The sequence below is a fragment of the Microcaecilia unicolor genome, chromosome 3, assembly GCF_901765095.1.
Source record: "Microcaecilia unicolor chromosome 3, aMicUni1.1, whole genome shotgun sequence".
Lineage (NCBI taxonomy): Eukaryota > Metazoa > Chordata > Amphibia > Gymnophiona > Siphonopidae > Microcaecilia > Microcaecilia unicolor.
In genome coordinates, this window is record NC_044033.1 from 418,504,327 (window position 1) to 418,519,279 (window position 14,953).

At 40.7% G+C, this 14,953-nt stretch overlaps 1 protein-coding gene across 11 annotated transcripts in view; it reads left to right on the top strand.

Moving 5' to 3' along the window:
• The window catches only part of PUM2 (pumilio RNA binding family member 2), a 334,312-nt gene that overhangs the window by 220,450 nt on the left and 98,909 nt on the right, over positions 1-14,953 (top strand). For all 11 annotated transcript variants that reach the window (XM_030198823.1, XM_030198814.1, XM_030198820.1 and 8 more), the window contains one exon: positions 7,638-7,709. In XM_030198823.1, the coding sequence (XP_030054683.1) occupies positions 7,638-7,709 (72 nt within the window). The remainder of the gene's footprint in view (positions 1-7,637; positions 7,710-14,953) is intronic.

The following is a 14,953-nucleotide window of genomic DNA, read 5'->3' on the forward strand; positions in this document are numbered from 1 at the left end:
TATGATAGTCCCTTTGGGGAATTTGTTTTTTGTGTAAGTTGGCTAATTGAAGGATATGGATCTCTACTTTATAAGTTGTGAACGATTTCTACTGTATTATGAGGATTCTTTCAATAAAGTCCTTTGTTAAAAATTAAAAAAAATATGTATTAGTATCACTGTATACCTTTAGGCATTAATATATTACATTTTGTAATATTTTTAAACAGTTTCTCACAAAAAGAGTATAGTACAAACTTAAATCTCAAATAGCACTGACAACCTTTTTTTTTTTTTTTTAATTCTTCTTAGCCCCAACCCCCTTCCTCCATCCACTGTTCATCCTTTGCACATAAACATGAGACATAAATCCTTATGTTTCTCCTGAAACCCCTCGTCCTACCTCTTCCCCCAACCCCCCTCCCTCCTTAAGAGCCAGGCCCTCCCATCTTTTACAGTCTCTCTCGTAACCAATAAGAGGCTCTAAATGTAAATCATAAAGGACCCAATTAACCCTGTTTCCCAATAATGTATTAAAACAAAGCTCACTCTTCAATTGCTCAATAAACAAGAGTGAACAAAGCTGTTATATTAAAGATGGCCAGTCAAGTTATTGGTTCAATCTCGAGGGAGCTACCGTGTGTAGGAAAAAAATCCATCACTGTTATTTATAATTGATAAGCTGTTCCATGTTGCCACTTTCCCACCCTAGCTTGATTTTTATCAGTTAATCAAAAAAATGTTCCCAAATCTATCTCTGGAAAAAATAGATGGATGGTGAAAAACCAGAGTATAATCAATCAAGGAGATAGGTAAGTGAGAGGATTGACCCAATGCAATTCTGGGTGTCTAATTGAACTATCTAATAGATAATAGGGAAGTACTCAGAGTAGTAAACTCACCCAAACGAGGCGCCACAAAAGTGAAATGCGCCTCTAAGAGTGGACGAATTTCTTAATCACAGAACTTCTCTTAAATAATTTTTTTAAATTTATGAGCAAAACCACCCGTGCTCTAGTAAATACGAAAATACGTATATGTTCTTCTCTCACAAATCTCAGAATTGTGGGTCAATCCTCTCACTTTCTCCAGAAAACCTCGTGCACATCAAAAATTAACAAATGTGCTAATAAACATCTAATGCTAATCTGCAAAAATGTACCGTCTGTGTAACAATCATGCATTAAATTTGTACTATCTTCATAAATCTATATAATCAATGAATAGGCACTTAGCGTTATATGGTCAAGAAGATCCTCAATGGGCGCAATCCTAGTCAGCGGTTTGTCTCCATATCTGGCTGTAGTCCAGTTCAACTGTACATCATGATCAGGCAAGCGCAGATGATTTATATCAGTCGCCGAAACTTGTGAGACTCCGAAGGTGTCTTAAACCCACTGCAAGGCTGCCCTTAGCAAGGCTAATGTCATTAAAGCCTTGTTACAACTGTCCAACTTCTTAACTTGACTCCTTTAAGCGGATCTCCAGATCTTACAAGATAGAATCATAACGAGTTTGACTCTGCAGGGTTTCGAATAACTTCTTCAGGAACTCTGAATATGATAATTTTATATTGTCTTCGGGAAGATAAAGAAGTGCCTCTGCTCCATGATATATATAAGTTATTGTATGTTTCTGCTCCATCCAGTGGTGGTGTAACCACCACCTATTTTATACATGACTTCTCAATTATAAAGAACAACAATGGATTTTTTTTTCCTATACACAGGCAATATAAGAGCAGAAATTGAGCAAAGATGGTCCTGGGGTGAGCATCAAGTCACTGTAGGGTTGATGCGAAGAATAAGGAACCCAAGGTCTGAAATTGTTCAAATAACATCCCAGTGGTCAAGTTAAACTTTGACAGTTTTCAATTACTCTTTTTTTGGTTCTGACATTTAGAGTGACATGTTTGTCTTGAAATAATAAAAGATAAGGTATATGAAAGAAATTAAAGTAATGTTGAGCAGCTGTAGACTTTATTTTGCTTTAGTCTGTGCATGTCGAATTGATTGAGAAAAATTACAGGAGTATAGGAACTCAGTCCATTTGAAGAATATCAAAAGGTTCAAGGCCATTCACTAAAGGAACAGTGAGAAAATAAAAGTGAATGATATGCCAACCTATTTACAGGGAAGAGCTACAGTGGGAGAAGCAGGTTCAGGACTTGGTGCCCCCAGTTGAGTGAATGCCGAAAGCTGGGAGGAGTTTGGGTAATGCCTGGTTGCGCCTTGATGACATTCATGTCTGCATTTAAGAGCAGTGGTTTCTGAGGGACAGTGTAACCTGTGTCTATCATATGCCTTTCTGTGTTTTCCATCCTACTTGTGGCCTTTTTCCACCTGGCAGCAGGCACAGGATTTGGTGACCTGGGAGAGTGAATGCCAAAAAGTGGGAGGAATTCGGACATGCCAGGGCTGTACCTTGATGACATCATCCACGGCTGCATTTAAGAGCAGAAGCTTCTGAGGCATCATGCTGAAGGGGCACGTTCTTGCCCCTTTCTGAGGCCCTTCGTGAAGCACTTATGTTAAACCCTCTGCTTAGTGAGCAGTGGCGGCAAAGAAAGCAAATAGAATGTTGGGTATTATTATTAAAGGAATGGAAAACAAAAATGAGGACGTTATAATGCCTTTGTATTGCTCCATGAGGCAACCACAACTTGAATACTGTGTGCAATTCTGGTCACTGCACCTCAAAAAAGATATAGTGGATTTAGAAAAGGTACAGTGAAGAGCGATGAAAGTGATAAAGGGAATGGGACGACTTCCTTATGAGAAAAGGCTGAAGCGGCTGGGGCTCTTCAACTTAGAGAAAATATGGCTGAGGGGAGTTATGATACAGGTCTAGAGTGGAGTGGAACAGGTAGATGTGAATCACTTGTTCACTCTTTTTCCAAAAATACTAGGACTTGAGGGTATGCACTGAAGCTATAAAGTAGTAAATTTAAAACAAATCTGAGAAAATATTTCTTCACTCAACGAGTAATTAAACTCTGGAATTTTTTGCCAGATAATGTGGTAAAAGCCGTTAGCGGGGTTTAAAAAAAGGTTTGGATATCTTCCTAAAAGAAAAGCCCTTAAGGACTTGGGAAAAGCCACTGCTTATTTCTAGGATAAGCAGCATAAAGTGTATTGTACTATTTTGGGATCTTGCCAGGTACTTGTGACCTGGATTGGCCACTATTGGAAACGGGATACTGAGCATGATGAAACTTCAATCTGTCCCATTATGGCAACACTTACATTCTTATTTCTTTCTTATGTAATCATTGATAGAGAATTTTGGAGTGTTTCATTATTTTATTTTTTTGGGTGTCAGTGTGTTTGTTTTGTTTTGTTGTGATGGTGAGTTTTCATTTGGGTTATACTATTGTTGTGTGGTAGTTGGGGTTTATTGGTGGGATGGGGGAGTTGGATGGAGGGCTAAGGGGCCAGGGGAGTGGTGGATATGTGGCATTTCCATAACAAGGTTGCTTCTCTTGGAGGGCAAGTAAGAGAAATCACGAGGAAGTGAGAGCTTCGAGAGAATTAGCCATTATTCTATGTTTGAAACAGAGAGATGTAGAGGAGGTTTTCTCCAGTATGTTGTTTCATGTAAGATCTGTTACGGGGAAGTGGCATATGATTCATGATATCCAATCACTAATACAGGGAACTTAATCAACATAACTATGTGCTCTCAAACCACTATTCTAGACCAAGCACAGTGAATACCTTTAAATCAACAAAATACAAAAGAATAATATCTTCATAGGTAATTCAACTTCAGTGTTTCACTCCAGACGACGAACAGAAGTGCTTTACATGCATTCTTCATTAGAAAGTCATAATTAGAAAATACACCTAACAATACTTATAAAATATCTTTAAAAGGTCCAAGTTGTCCATATCATGATCATTATTATCATATGTTGGAAAAATCTGTGGAAATTCCTCTCAATCCTCTCAATAGAGTGATGATAGGTTAAATCTTCCATTGATAAAGATATGTGTCCAATCCCAGGCAATCTAACAACAGTCGCTCACAGACGTCTATAATCATACACAGTAACGCTTAATCCTCAGATGAACTCATAGTTATCCTCACAGTATCCGTCCTTTGGCAACTGTTGTATATCACAAAGATGATTTGCCTCACTCCATGTTCTTGTTTTATTTAAAATCTAGAACAGATTGCGAATTGTCGGGCATTGTATATTGTGTTATTTTCCTGTGTGGGCTGTGTTATATTGGTCAGACAGTGAGAAAGGTAAAAATGAGGATAGGTGAGCAAATTAGTAATATCCAGACCAATAAATTGGAAGCGCGCTTGACAGCTCATTGGCATCAACAAAATCACTGAATATCAGAATTACTGTTTGTGGTGCTGCTTCAGGTGGAGTGGGGAATATGCTGACATTGCTTTATAAAGAACACTTTATATACACATGGGAGACCACTTGTCTGGGAGGTTTAAACAGGGAAATTGAGTGGCAATAATTGAGAGGGGAGGAGACGTCTTGAAGTCTTTTAGTTTAACTATCTCGGCAGGAGCGAGATTATGTTGCCTTCTGTTGCATTGTGCATTGTGAACAGGGATTCTCTCTGGAGGAGGTGGCTGTAACAAGCAGGTAGAGCTGTTTTAGAGATCTTTTGAAATTGTGTTTAATGAATGTAATTTGAAAGAAAATAATTTAGTTCAGGGTTGGTCACCAGTGTGTAACAGAATGTTTGCATTGTGTTTTATGTTGTAGCATATCCTTCTGAAGAAGCCTTTTGCAAAACTCTGCACGAGTAAAGGAAATACGATACTGTGGTTTTTCTATTTGAAGTTACGCCATGGAAAAGTAGGAATCATCTCTCTATAAAAAAAAATGAATCATTTTTGTGATATACAACAGTTGCCAAAGGACAGATTGTGTGAGGATAACTATGTGTTCATCTGTGGATTGATCGTTACTGTGTATGATTATAAGATGTCTGTGAGCGACTGTTGTTAGATTGCCTGGGATTGGACACATATCTTTATCATTGGAAGATATTGAATTTATCATCGCTCTATTGAGAGGATTAAGAGGACTTTCTGTGGCTTTTTTCAACATATAATAATGATCATGATATGGACAACCCAGACATTGTTGGATGTATTTTTTAATTATGACTTTCTAATAAAGAATGCATGTAAAGCACTTCTGTTCACATCTGGAGTGAAACACTGAAGTTGAATAATCTATGACATTATTATTATTTTGTATTTTGTTGATTTAAAGGTATTCATTGTTCTTGGTATAGAATATATGATTCATGAGCCTGATAGATTATATGGTTTAGATATTTTATGTATAACAAAAACATGGTTGAAGGAACGATGTTGAGTTTGATGAGGTGTTTGTCTTATGAGGGTTTAAATAGTGTCATGTCAGGGGTATAGAGGAGGTAGGATTGTCTTTATTGCAAGGGATGACATTATGGGAATAAGAGGATATAGAGTAAATTGAGAGGGTGTAATCCTAGATTAGGACAGTGGTTCTCAACCAGCGTGTCAGGACTCTAGTGTGTCCCCAAGAGTTGGAAGGTGTGTCACCAAAGGTTTGGCATACAGTGAGCAGTAAGCCTTTGCTTTCTTTAGAAATCATCTGTGCCGGCAAGCTGGGGAGACCAAGGATCCTGAAAGTCCTTATGCTTCCCCTCTACATCAAAGGATAACTGCTGCTATCAGCCCCAACCAGAAATGTTGCAATGTCCATTTTTATTTGCTACATAGTTTCTGAGTAGCATATTTTACAGGGGTTTGGTGTTGCTTTACAGTATCTGGCAGCGGAAAGATTTGTGTTGCTATTACTGAGGTGATACCAGAATTTGAATATATATTTGTTTTGTTTGACAAGTGAGAAATTTGGGACTGTTGTGTCCAGTTTTTTTTATATGGGATTGAATTGGTAGGTAAACAATGAAATATTTAGTTTTTTTGTTCAGCTGTGAATTTTACTGTTCAGTGTTTCACATACATGAATATTGTCTGTCAGGCGTGTTAAAACAGAAGAGAGGTTGAAAACCACTGGATTAAGAAAACCTTATTCTGCTGCTATTTTATTATTGTATAGTCCACCTATTTATAATCTATCAGTGGTGGCTAAACATTTGGAGAAGAAAGTGGATGCCCAATTTGGCGACTGTATTGAAAGTTTCATAGGATTTAAAAAAGGATGGGATACTAAGTCGATGTTGGTAGGTTTTTTGGATGTTTTTTACTATTGGAGGCAAAACGGGAAGAAGGTTTTGCTTATCTCTCTAGATCTGAGTGCAATATTTGATGCGGTTGATGAAAACTTTTTAGGGGGGGGGGGGGGCTAACGAATTATTGTTATGGTGTTTGCTGCTATAGTCTGGGAGATTAATACAATTGCCTATGGTAGGAAAATTGTCTCCTATAAGAGAATTGCAGTTTTCTGGCAGAGGTGGCAGGATCTGTTTTGGTTGCTGTCACTGTAAAGTGGCACGATGGTCTTCAATAATGTCCACTGTTTTTTTATCAATTCTCTGAAAGGGCTGCCTCCTTGTATAGGGGGGGTGTCTGCTAATCTATGGTGAGCATCTTCCTGTAGACCAGAAGATCTCTACAAGTAGCACTCACAGCTGCCGACACTGGATACAGTTTCAAAATCATACATTGCCCGTCTCGTATTTTTCATACTTATCTGCTTCCAGGATATACGTTTGAATTTGATTTTTCACCTCCTTTGACAGTCTCCATAGACTTTTTTTTTTTTTATCTTCTGTAGGCTGATATGGATGGTACTAAAGCTCATAGAGCTGGTGAGCTGCTGTCCTTGATGATGTAAAATATTTTTACCTCTGTAATCAGGCATCTTAATATCTTTCCCAGGAGATCTTGTTTTCTAGGCTCTCTCTACAGTCACAGAGTGATGAGACAACTAGATTTTGTAAAATCCTAGAGCAAGATGGCCTAATACTTTTTAATTGATAAATTTCTTTGTTATACTTTATGTAAGTGTGTGACTGGAGGTCAGGAGTAAGCCAGCCCCGAGGCTTCAATTTGAATTTGCTGCTGTAAATAAGGAGGATGAAAATACTAAGCTTAAAATTTATAGGGTGCAAGTTTAACTACATTTGAGTATGCTCAAATAAAAACCACAGAAACATAACCTTTATAGGTCAATGCTTTAAATCTCCAGTTTTAACTTCTGCTATAGCTCTGCCTAAAAATTAAACTGCACTGGTAGTTTTTATTTAGTCTGTATTAGTAGGTTTAGGCTGCAGCTTCAGTTTGCATGTTCTTGCTGCTCTACCATGATTTTAAATATTTGTCTGCTGTTACTATTTTAGTAATTCTGGAAATGCCTCTGTGACAGAATTATTTAAAAATATTGTACAGTTATTTTGATAGTGTTGTATATTGCTAGTAGTTAAAATAAGTGATCCAATAAACAAGGTGGTTGAATTAACACAACTGAAAGCATGTCAGGCTAAATAATTTGCATAACTGGAATCATTTTGAAAATATTCTTACAAAGGTTTCTCTGATTATCTGTAGCAAACGCTGACAATTATTTTTAAGCTGGTGTAGCATTTTCAGCATCCCTAATCTCTGGCTTTTTTTTTGTTTGTTTGTTGTTGTTTGTTTATGTCTCCTGTCCTTTTAACCTGGGTATCCAGGAACAGGGGGAGACCTTGCTCCACCTACGGCAGGAAGGAGGCAGAGAAGATCATTGGGCCCTATTTATCAAGGTGAGTCAAAACAGTCAGTATCTACCTACTGTCATCATATGTACCCTGTGCAGTAAAGCAAAACGTTTTGTTTTTTAAAGGTGCACCTGATCAGATTTGAGTTACACTAGTCTATTAACATCCTCCAAATGATATTTGCAGATTTGGATAAACGAGAAAATAGACATGATCTTGAGTTGTTTCATGATTTCTATGCTTCCTCAGGCATGAGAGCCCATTGAAAAAAGGGAGGTCCAATGTCCCCAGTTTTTTGTTTTTGTTTTTGTTCTTTGAGAGAAAACCCCTTCCATTTCAGGTAGTTAGTTAACTAACATGTTTTCCTGGGTATCAAAGTTTGTGTATTTGAAGGTTATCATCTTGTGTGTCACACTGTAGGATCTGCAACTTATTTTTATCTATATTTGCAGACTTCTTGCTCCCAACTAATGGCAACATAGCAAAAACAGCTATAAATACTGCTAAAGTGGCAGCTTTAGTGAACAAATTAGCAAATTTCTTTCTTTTGGTTGCTCATTTTCTCATGACGCTTCGTTGTTCAAAAAAAAAATAGTGATTCAAGTGTCGTATGTCAGTTTGAATCTTTGACTGTATCTCTGCTGGTAAATGCTTCTTTTCTTCAGGAAATTATATTTTTACAAATGTCATGCAAGCTCTATTAATGGAGACTAAATAGATTTCTTTAGTTTCAGGTTTTTTTGGCAGACTAGTTTGGACCTATGGTTATTTTTAGTGATAGTCATTTAGTTCTCCATCAATTAGCAGGATTGAAACAGCACAAGTGGGTGACTTCATCTGACACACCAGCATGGAACACCTCTCCCAACATTTAAGAACCATTGTAAAAGTTCTGAGTATGCATAGCTGTCTCCTCAGCCATCTCAGTTTTGTTTCTCTGCTTTGCTGAACGAATACAAAAACAAAGCTTTTGCTCACATTTGGAAGATAATCTTCCTAGTCTTACTGGCCTGTCTTTCTCTTTTTTTTTTACTTTTATTAAATTTCCAAAAGCATATATAGTCAAACAGCCAAGAAGCAGGCCTCCAAACATAATAAAACAGATGATAGCAAATAACCCCTTCTACCTTACCCCTATCCCCTGCTTCAATTAGATCCAAGTAGGGAGAATGAACAAAAGTACAGGTAACCCCTTAACAGATAGAAGTAGACTGACTAGAACCACAGCTGGTAAAGTGTACTATGGAGCCTAAAGACAGCAGTTTATTGGGACTCTGTTACCAGATGAGGGGTGCCCAAATTTTCTGAAATGCAGCAAGGCGCATCCGCCTCTGCACCATCAGCTTACTAAAATAATAAGCATCCCATAGAGTGTTCCAAAGCTGAGGCATCTTTGGGAGCATTGCAGAACACCAGCATTTGGCCACCTCTCGCCGGATGACAGCTATACATGGGAGGAGAGCCCTCGTCACTTCTGGGGAGAAAGAAGCAGGCACCATATGCACAAAAAAGAGAGTAGGATCTGCTGATATATAGGAGCTGAGAGCATAGTACAAAATATCCCTGCCCATCTACTCCACAAAGGTTTAATACTCTAAATGTGGAAGTAAGTGCCCACACCCCCGCCAACAGGCCCCCGTTTGTGTGGAGGTAAAATGTGCTATGTTTGTGGTGGCCTTATACCACCTATACAACGATTTTACCTCGTATTCCAACAAGCTAGCTGAAATAGAAGACGTAGGTCACCCCAAATCAGCCTCCCAGTGCCGTACATAATCTGGCACCTCCGTAGATGGGGTCGAAGACAAAAAGTCATAAAGGGAGGGAATCAGTTTCTGTTGTCACAGGCCTGTACCTAAAAAAAAAAAAAATCCTCAAAGGGGGTGGAGAGATCCCAAAAACCCTCCCTGCGATGCTCACTATAAAGCAGGTGTCTAACCTGGAAATACATTAAAAAAAAAAAACCCTTTTCTATCTAAGTGGTAAATATGTTGCAGCTCAAAAAAAGAGATAAGGAGACTACCCTCCTGCAGTGTAAGCCTCCTTTGTTCCCACGACTAAAATGCATGTGTAGACCAACCCTCAATGAGAGGAGCCAAAGCTGAGAGTAGGGCACACCGCGGAATGCACCTATCCTGGAACAAAACACGAAACCAACGTAACGAAATAGCCAAGGAGTCTCTCTTATGATAGGGTTCTGAATCCTCTACCACCCTGGGATTGACAGAAGGCTCCAAGCGAGCTGCCCACAAAGAGATGTTATCCAATAATGCTACCTCTAGCTTCACCCATGGCATAGGAGTAGGCAATCCCCAGGCCATCAATGACCAGATTTGCACCGCCCAATAATAGCGGCAAAGGTCTGGAACTCCCAGTCCTCCTTCACACTGCCACCACACCAAAACCCATTATGCCCGACCTCCTCCTCCTCCAAATGTATTGAAAAAGCTTGTGCTGTAAATTCCGCTTAGGGAGAGAAATTGGCAGATAAGAGCCACACTGCTTAGCATCCTTTCCAAGTTTAAGTAAAATAGAAATACCTGCCTCCCTCATAAAACCCTATTGAAGACTTGAGCTAATAGTGGGGACAAAAGGCCCCGAAAGGTCTTGTAAAATTTTGCCATAAGGCCGTCCATTCCTGGGGATTTACCCGGTTTCAAAGATCTAATGGCAGAGGTCACCTCATTCTGAATATCCTACTCTAAGTGATCACACTAACCAGCAGGGAGATGGACCAAAGTCAATCCCTCCAAATAACGTCTTATCTCCAACATAGGAATACAGAGCATGACAAAAGCGCAAAAAACAGGCCTGTAGGTCTTCTGATTTATAATACTCTTTTCCATTTCCATCCTGAAGGGACGTTACATAAGTCTGTGCTGGCGGACACTTAGCTGAGAGGCAAGCAGCTTACTAGCCTTATTGCCTTCCTCAAAATACACCTGCCAGTTCCTAGTCAAAGTAAACACAACTTCACTTGCCCAAAGAGCCTTGAGTGATTGATGTGATGCATCAAGGCAGGAGTTGGATACTAGGCGCTCTGAAGTTCGCCTGAGAGAGGCGCTGCCTAAGTTCTACATTCTGCTGTTCTCTCTCTTTCTTCAACTTGCTGGCCCACATAATAATGCAACCTCTGAGAAAAGCTTTTAAGCTGTCTTAAATTGTACCTAATGTAATCCCAAGAGTGGAATTCTCAACAAGGAACTAGAGGTATCTCGTTAAGAAAATCCTGCACTACACATTCTTCACATAATAAGGTCTCATTAAGCCTCCAAAAGCAAAGTTGAAATCCGGACATGTTCCTTTTCTGTTGAACCCAGAGCGGGGCGTGGTCAGACCCATACTGTATTATCAGTTTCCACCTTCTCTGAATTAGAGAGAAAGCACCTATCAAGGAAAAAATTGTCAGTACTTGAGGAAGAGGCATGAGACCCTGAGTAAAAAGTAAATTCTTGTGCCGTGAAAGTGCCTCCAAGCATCCACAAGACCCATGTGTGACAACAAATTTTGTAAAGCTTTCCGATCAACTTGGTTATACAAGTGCAATGAGGAGTCCAGCTTAGGGTGCAGGGTCACATTAAAATTGCCCCCCAAAACCCACATTCCATCAGACTACTGAAGAGACTTCTCCAACTCTAAATAGAAGGCCCTCTGGATATCAATAATGACTTAAATAGAACCACATTATACAATGTCCCTTGAATCTCAGTTTGGAGGGCTAAAAAACGGCCATTAGGGTCAGGTAAAGATTACTATCGGTTGAAGGGAATGTGATATCAAGGTTCCCACCCCTTGCTTCTTTGCAGAGGGATAAGCAAAAAACTGTAACAGGTAGTGCCTATGACACAGCAGTACCTGGTGCTTCTTCAAAAGATGCGTCTCCTATAGGAAGCAAATAGAAGCAGAAATCCTAGATAGTGCCTTACATTTCCTCTTGTAGGGTGAGTTAAGACCCTTAACATTCAGAGAAACAATTTTAAAATCTCCCATGAGCAAAAGTAGAAGCCAAAAATGCCAATGCAGAAAAGCTAACCAGAATGGAAAAAAACAACCAACCATGATTCCACATCCCCCCTGTCGAATCTCCTCCTGTTCCAAAAATTTACTAAGCGCTAGCCCCCTATTAGAGATCCCTCTCTCCCATACACAATCACTACTACAATTACCCACCCACCCCCTCCTATCCCCAAGCCCTCTCCTCATAATATCCCTTCCTCCAAGTATATCAAAAAGGTACATGAAGAAGCGAGGGCACCCATCCTCCCCCACCCAATCAGCATAGCATTAAAAGAAAGATGAAAAGTGAGCCATTCCCCAACAGTCCATGTTTACAACCCACACACACCCCTTGCAGGCAAGCATGAAGAAATGCATAGAAAACAGTGGGAGAAAAAGGAAAGAATAGCCATCTTGTGCGTCAGAGCTCCCCAATGTCCCAACAAATGACTGTTTAACAAAATAAACAGAGCAGGTTGTCATTCAGTGAAAAAACTGTTCAGAAATCCCCTAGTCAATAATAGCCTCCCGAAGTCCAGTTCCATAGTGACCAGAGCAGAGAAAATTGTAAGCATGGCGGAGCCCCCGGAAGGCCCTTCGCAGATGCTTGCCTCTGTAACCGGTAGCTCATGTTGTTCGAAACTTGCTGCAACTTAGGCTGATCTTGTATCTTCTTTGTGGGTTGGGAAGCCACCGTTGCATCTGAACCAGCAGCATCCTGCGGACAGAATTGTAGCACCTCCTCCCTAGTGCAAACCCAATGCTGCTGACCATCTCAAATAAAAACCAAGGCAAAGGGAAACTGCCATCTGTAGCGCACTTCATCTGCTTGCAATTTCTAAGTGAGAAAAATCAACTCTCCACGCCGCTGCAATGTAGAAACAGCCACATTTTGAAATAAAAATAAATTGTAAGTGTCCCAAACAAAGGAATCCTTACTGGGGGCTCCCTCATCTCTGCTTCTTTTTGTTTAAAATTCTGAAAGCAAACTACAGTGTCTCTGGCCTTGTTGTCTCGCAGTTTTCCAATTGCCAGATGAGCACGCAGAATCTCTTCCTGATCCGCTGGGAGCGTTTCGCCCCTCTCAGCAAGCAGGGCACTGGCTACTCATTGTACCACCACTTCACTATCCATGTACTCTGGTATCTCATGCAAGCCCCTAATGTGGATATTACATCATCGGGACCGATTTTCCAGGTCCTCGACCTTAAGTGCAGGTCTACATTGCTAGATTTTAAGTCCTCCAGCTGCTTTTTCCATTGCTAAAAGAGCCTCAGGGAGTTCGGATTCTTGCCCAGATCAGCAATATCATTCCACAGGTCAGTTCCCAGGGCTATCAGCTCAGTACGAACAGCCTTTAAATCTGTTTTAATTTCTTGCAGCCAGTCTCTAAGATCTCCCACGACCTCCACCATTGCGGAAGACATCGGAGCTCCCACAGAGCCGCCCTGCACAGCCACGTGGCCATCAGCTTGCTGCTATTCCCCATATTGCTCGACTCCACTCACAGGGCCTGCAGTGCTGCTGTGCAGGAAAACTGGGTTAGATCAAACCCTTTCCCTTTAGAAGCCATATAAACCCACTCAGTAAGCTCAAAGGAACACGCCGGCAGACATAAACTGTCTAAAAAGTCCTGGGATGGTTGCGATAAACTGATGATTGGATGTAGGGGATGAGGAGCTGAAGGCTCAAGCTTGCCATCTGTAATGGTGACATCACCAAAACAAAACAGCGAAGAGGACCAACAAAAGAAAAAAATAATAAAAAATAAAATAAAAAAGTAAAAAAAATATAATAATAAAAACATAAAAAAACACAAAAAAATATAGGGCATCAATACTGGTTGTTGAAATTCAAAAATAAACTTTATTTGTCAATGGATAGCAAGGAGAAAGGGACTCATGGTGACATCACCACCACCTCTTTTTTTTCCCTTTCTTTTATTCTTACCTTAAAAAAAAAAAAAGAAGTATCACTGCTAGGTTATTTTTTCCTTCTCCTTGCACTACAGTGGCACAGGTTAGATCTGGATTCTGTGACTGCTCCACCTGTGATATGATGGCAAACAAAAACAATGAAATCTCTCAGCTGCCTGAGTCCCATACACCTGCAAGAGAACTGATATAAGTGTTGAAAATCAGTAAACAGCTTCTCTTTCTGTTCTGTGACCATTATGAGGCTGAGGAGCACCTCCTTAAAATGAAAAAAGTCTTTGGCAGAGAAGGCAGACAGTTCTGCATAGTCTAGTAGATCATCTTCCTTAGATATTGCCTCTTATTTCCTCATTCAGTGGCAAGGTTTTTGACTGAAGCATCCAAACACTTTCAGTTGCCTTTCATATCCAACCCTGCCCTGCATTGTGTTATCTGCTAGCTGTACTCCAACCCCGCTCGTGAGCCCTTGAGCCCAGACCCCCCTCCTCCTCCCCCAACAGTAAGGAAGTCAAGGGGAGCCCAGGGTAGACTGAACCACAGTAGCAAGAACCCGCCCTCAGCGTACTCACCCAGGACACCAGATTCGAGGAGAGGTGCAGGCTTCCTTACAGGTAGAGAACACAGGAACCAGCCGGCAGCGACCGGTACTCCACAAGGGACAGCAGGCACAGCGAAACTGGGGCAGCTAACCATCTTCACCTGCACTTAGCCGCCGTTCAGTAGGAGTTGAGCCCCTACCTGCAGGCAGCCGGCAGGGCTTAGGGACTCCAGAAACAGCAGCAGTAACAGGAGAAGCTGAACCTCACTGAGAATCAGATCTGGGCAGACAGTACCCAGAACAAAACAAAGAAATACAAGCCAGAGGAAAGCTACTGGCTACAGGACACACACACTCTGAACCAGAGACCAAAGGGTTAACACACTCAAGCTACAGGGAAGGGGAGGAGCCACACCAGGGAAACAAAGAAAAAGTACACAGCAAAACATTGCTCCAGCACCCAAGGACTAACCCCAGCTGCAAGGAGAACTAATTAACCACCTCCCCGGGAGACAGAGAGAAGGGAAATGAAACTCAGCCCAAATACAGACACACAGCAAGGGAACACAAAACAGAGAGAGGGCAAAGCAGAACTGCCCCTCCTCCACAGCACAATCTTTACAGTCAGCACAAATACAGACACAGCAAGGGAACATAAAACAGAGAGAGAGGGCAAAGCAGAACTGCCTCTCCTCCACAGCACAAGCTTTACAATCACAGAGACTACAAGGCTAAAGGCAAGCACAGAACTCAAACACCAAAGCACCGTTTAACTGGAGTAGCAGGTAAAAATAGATCCTGGATACTGACGTCTGACGTCA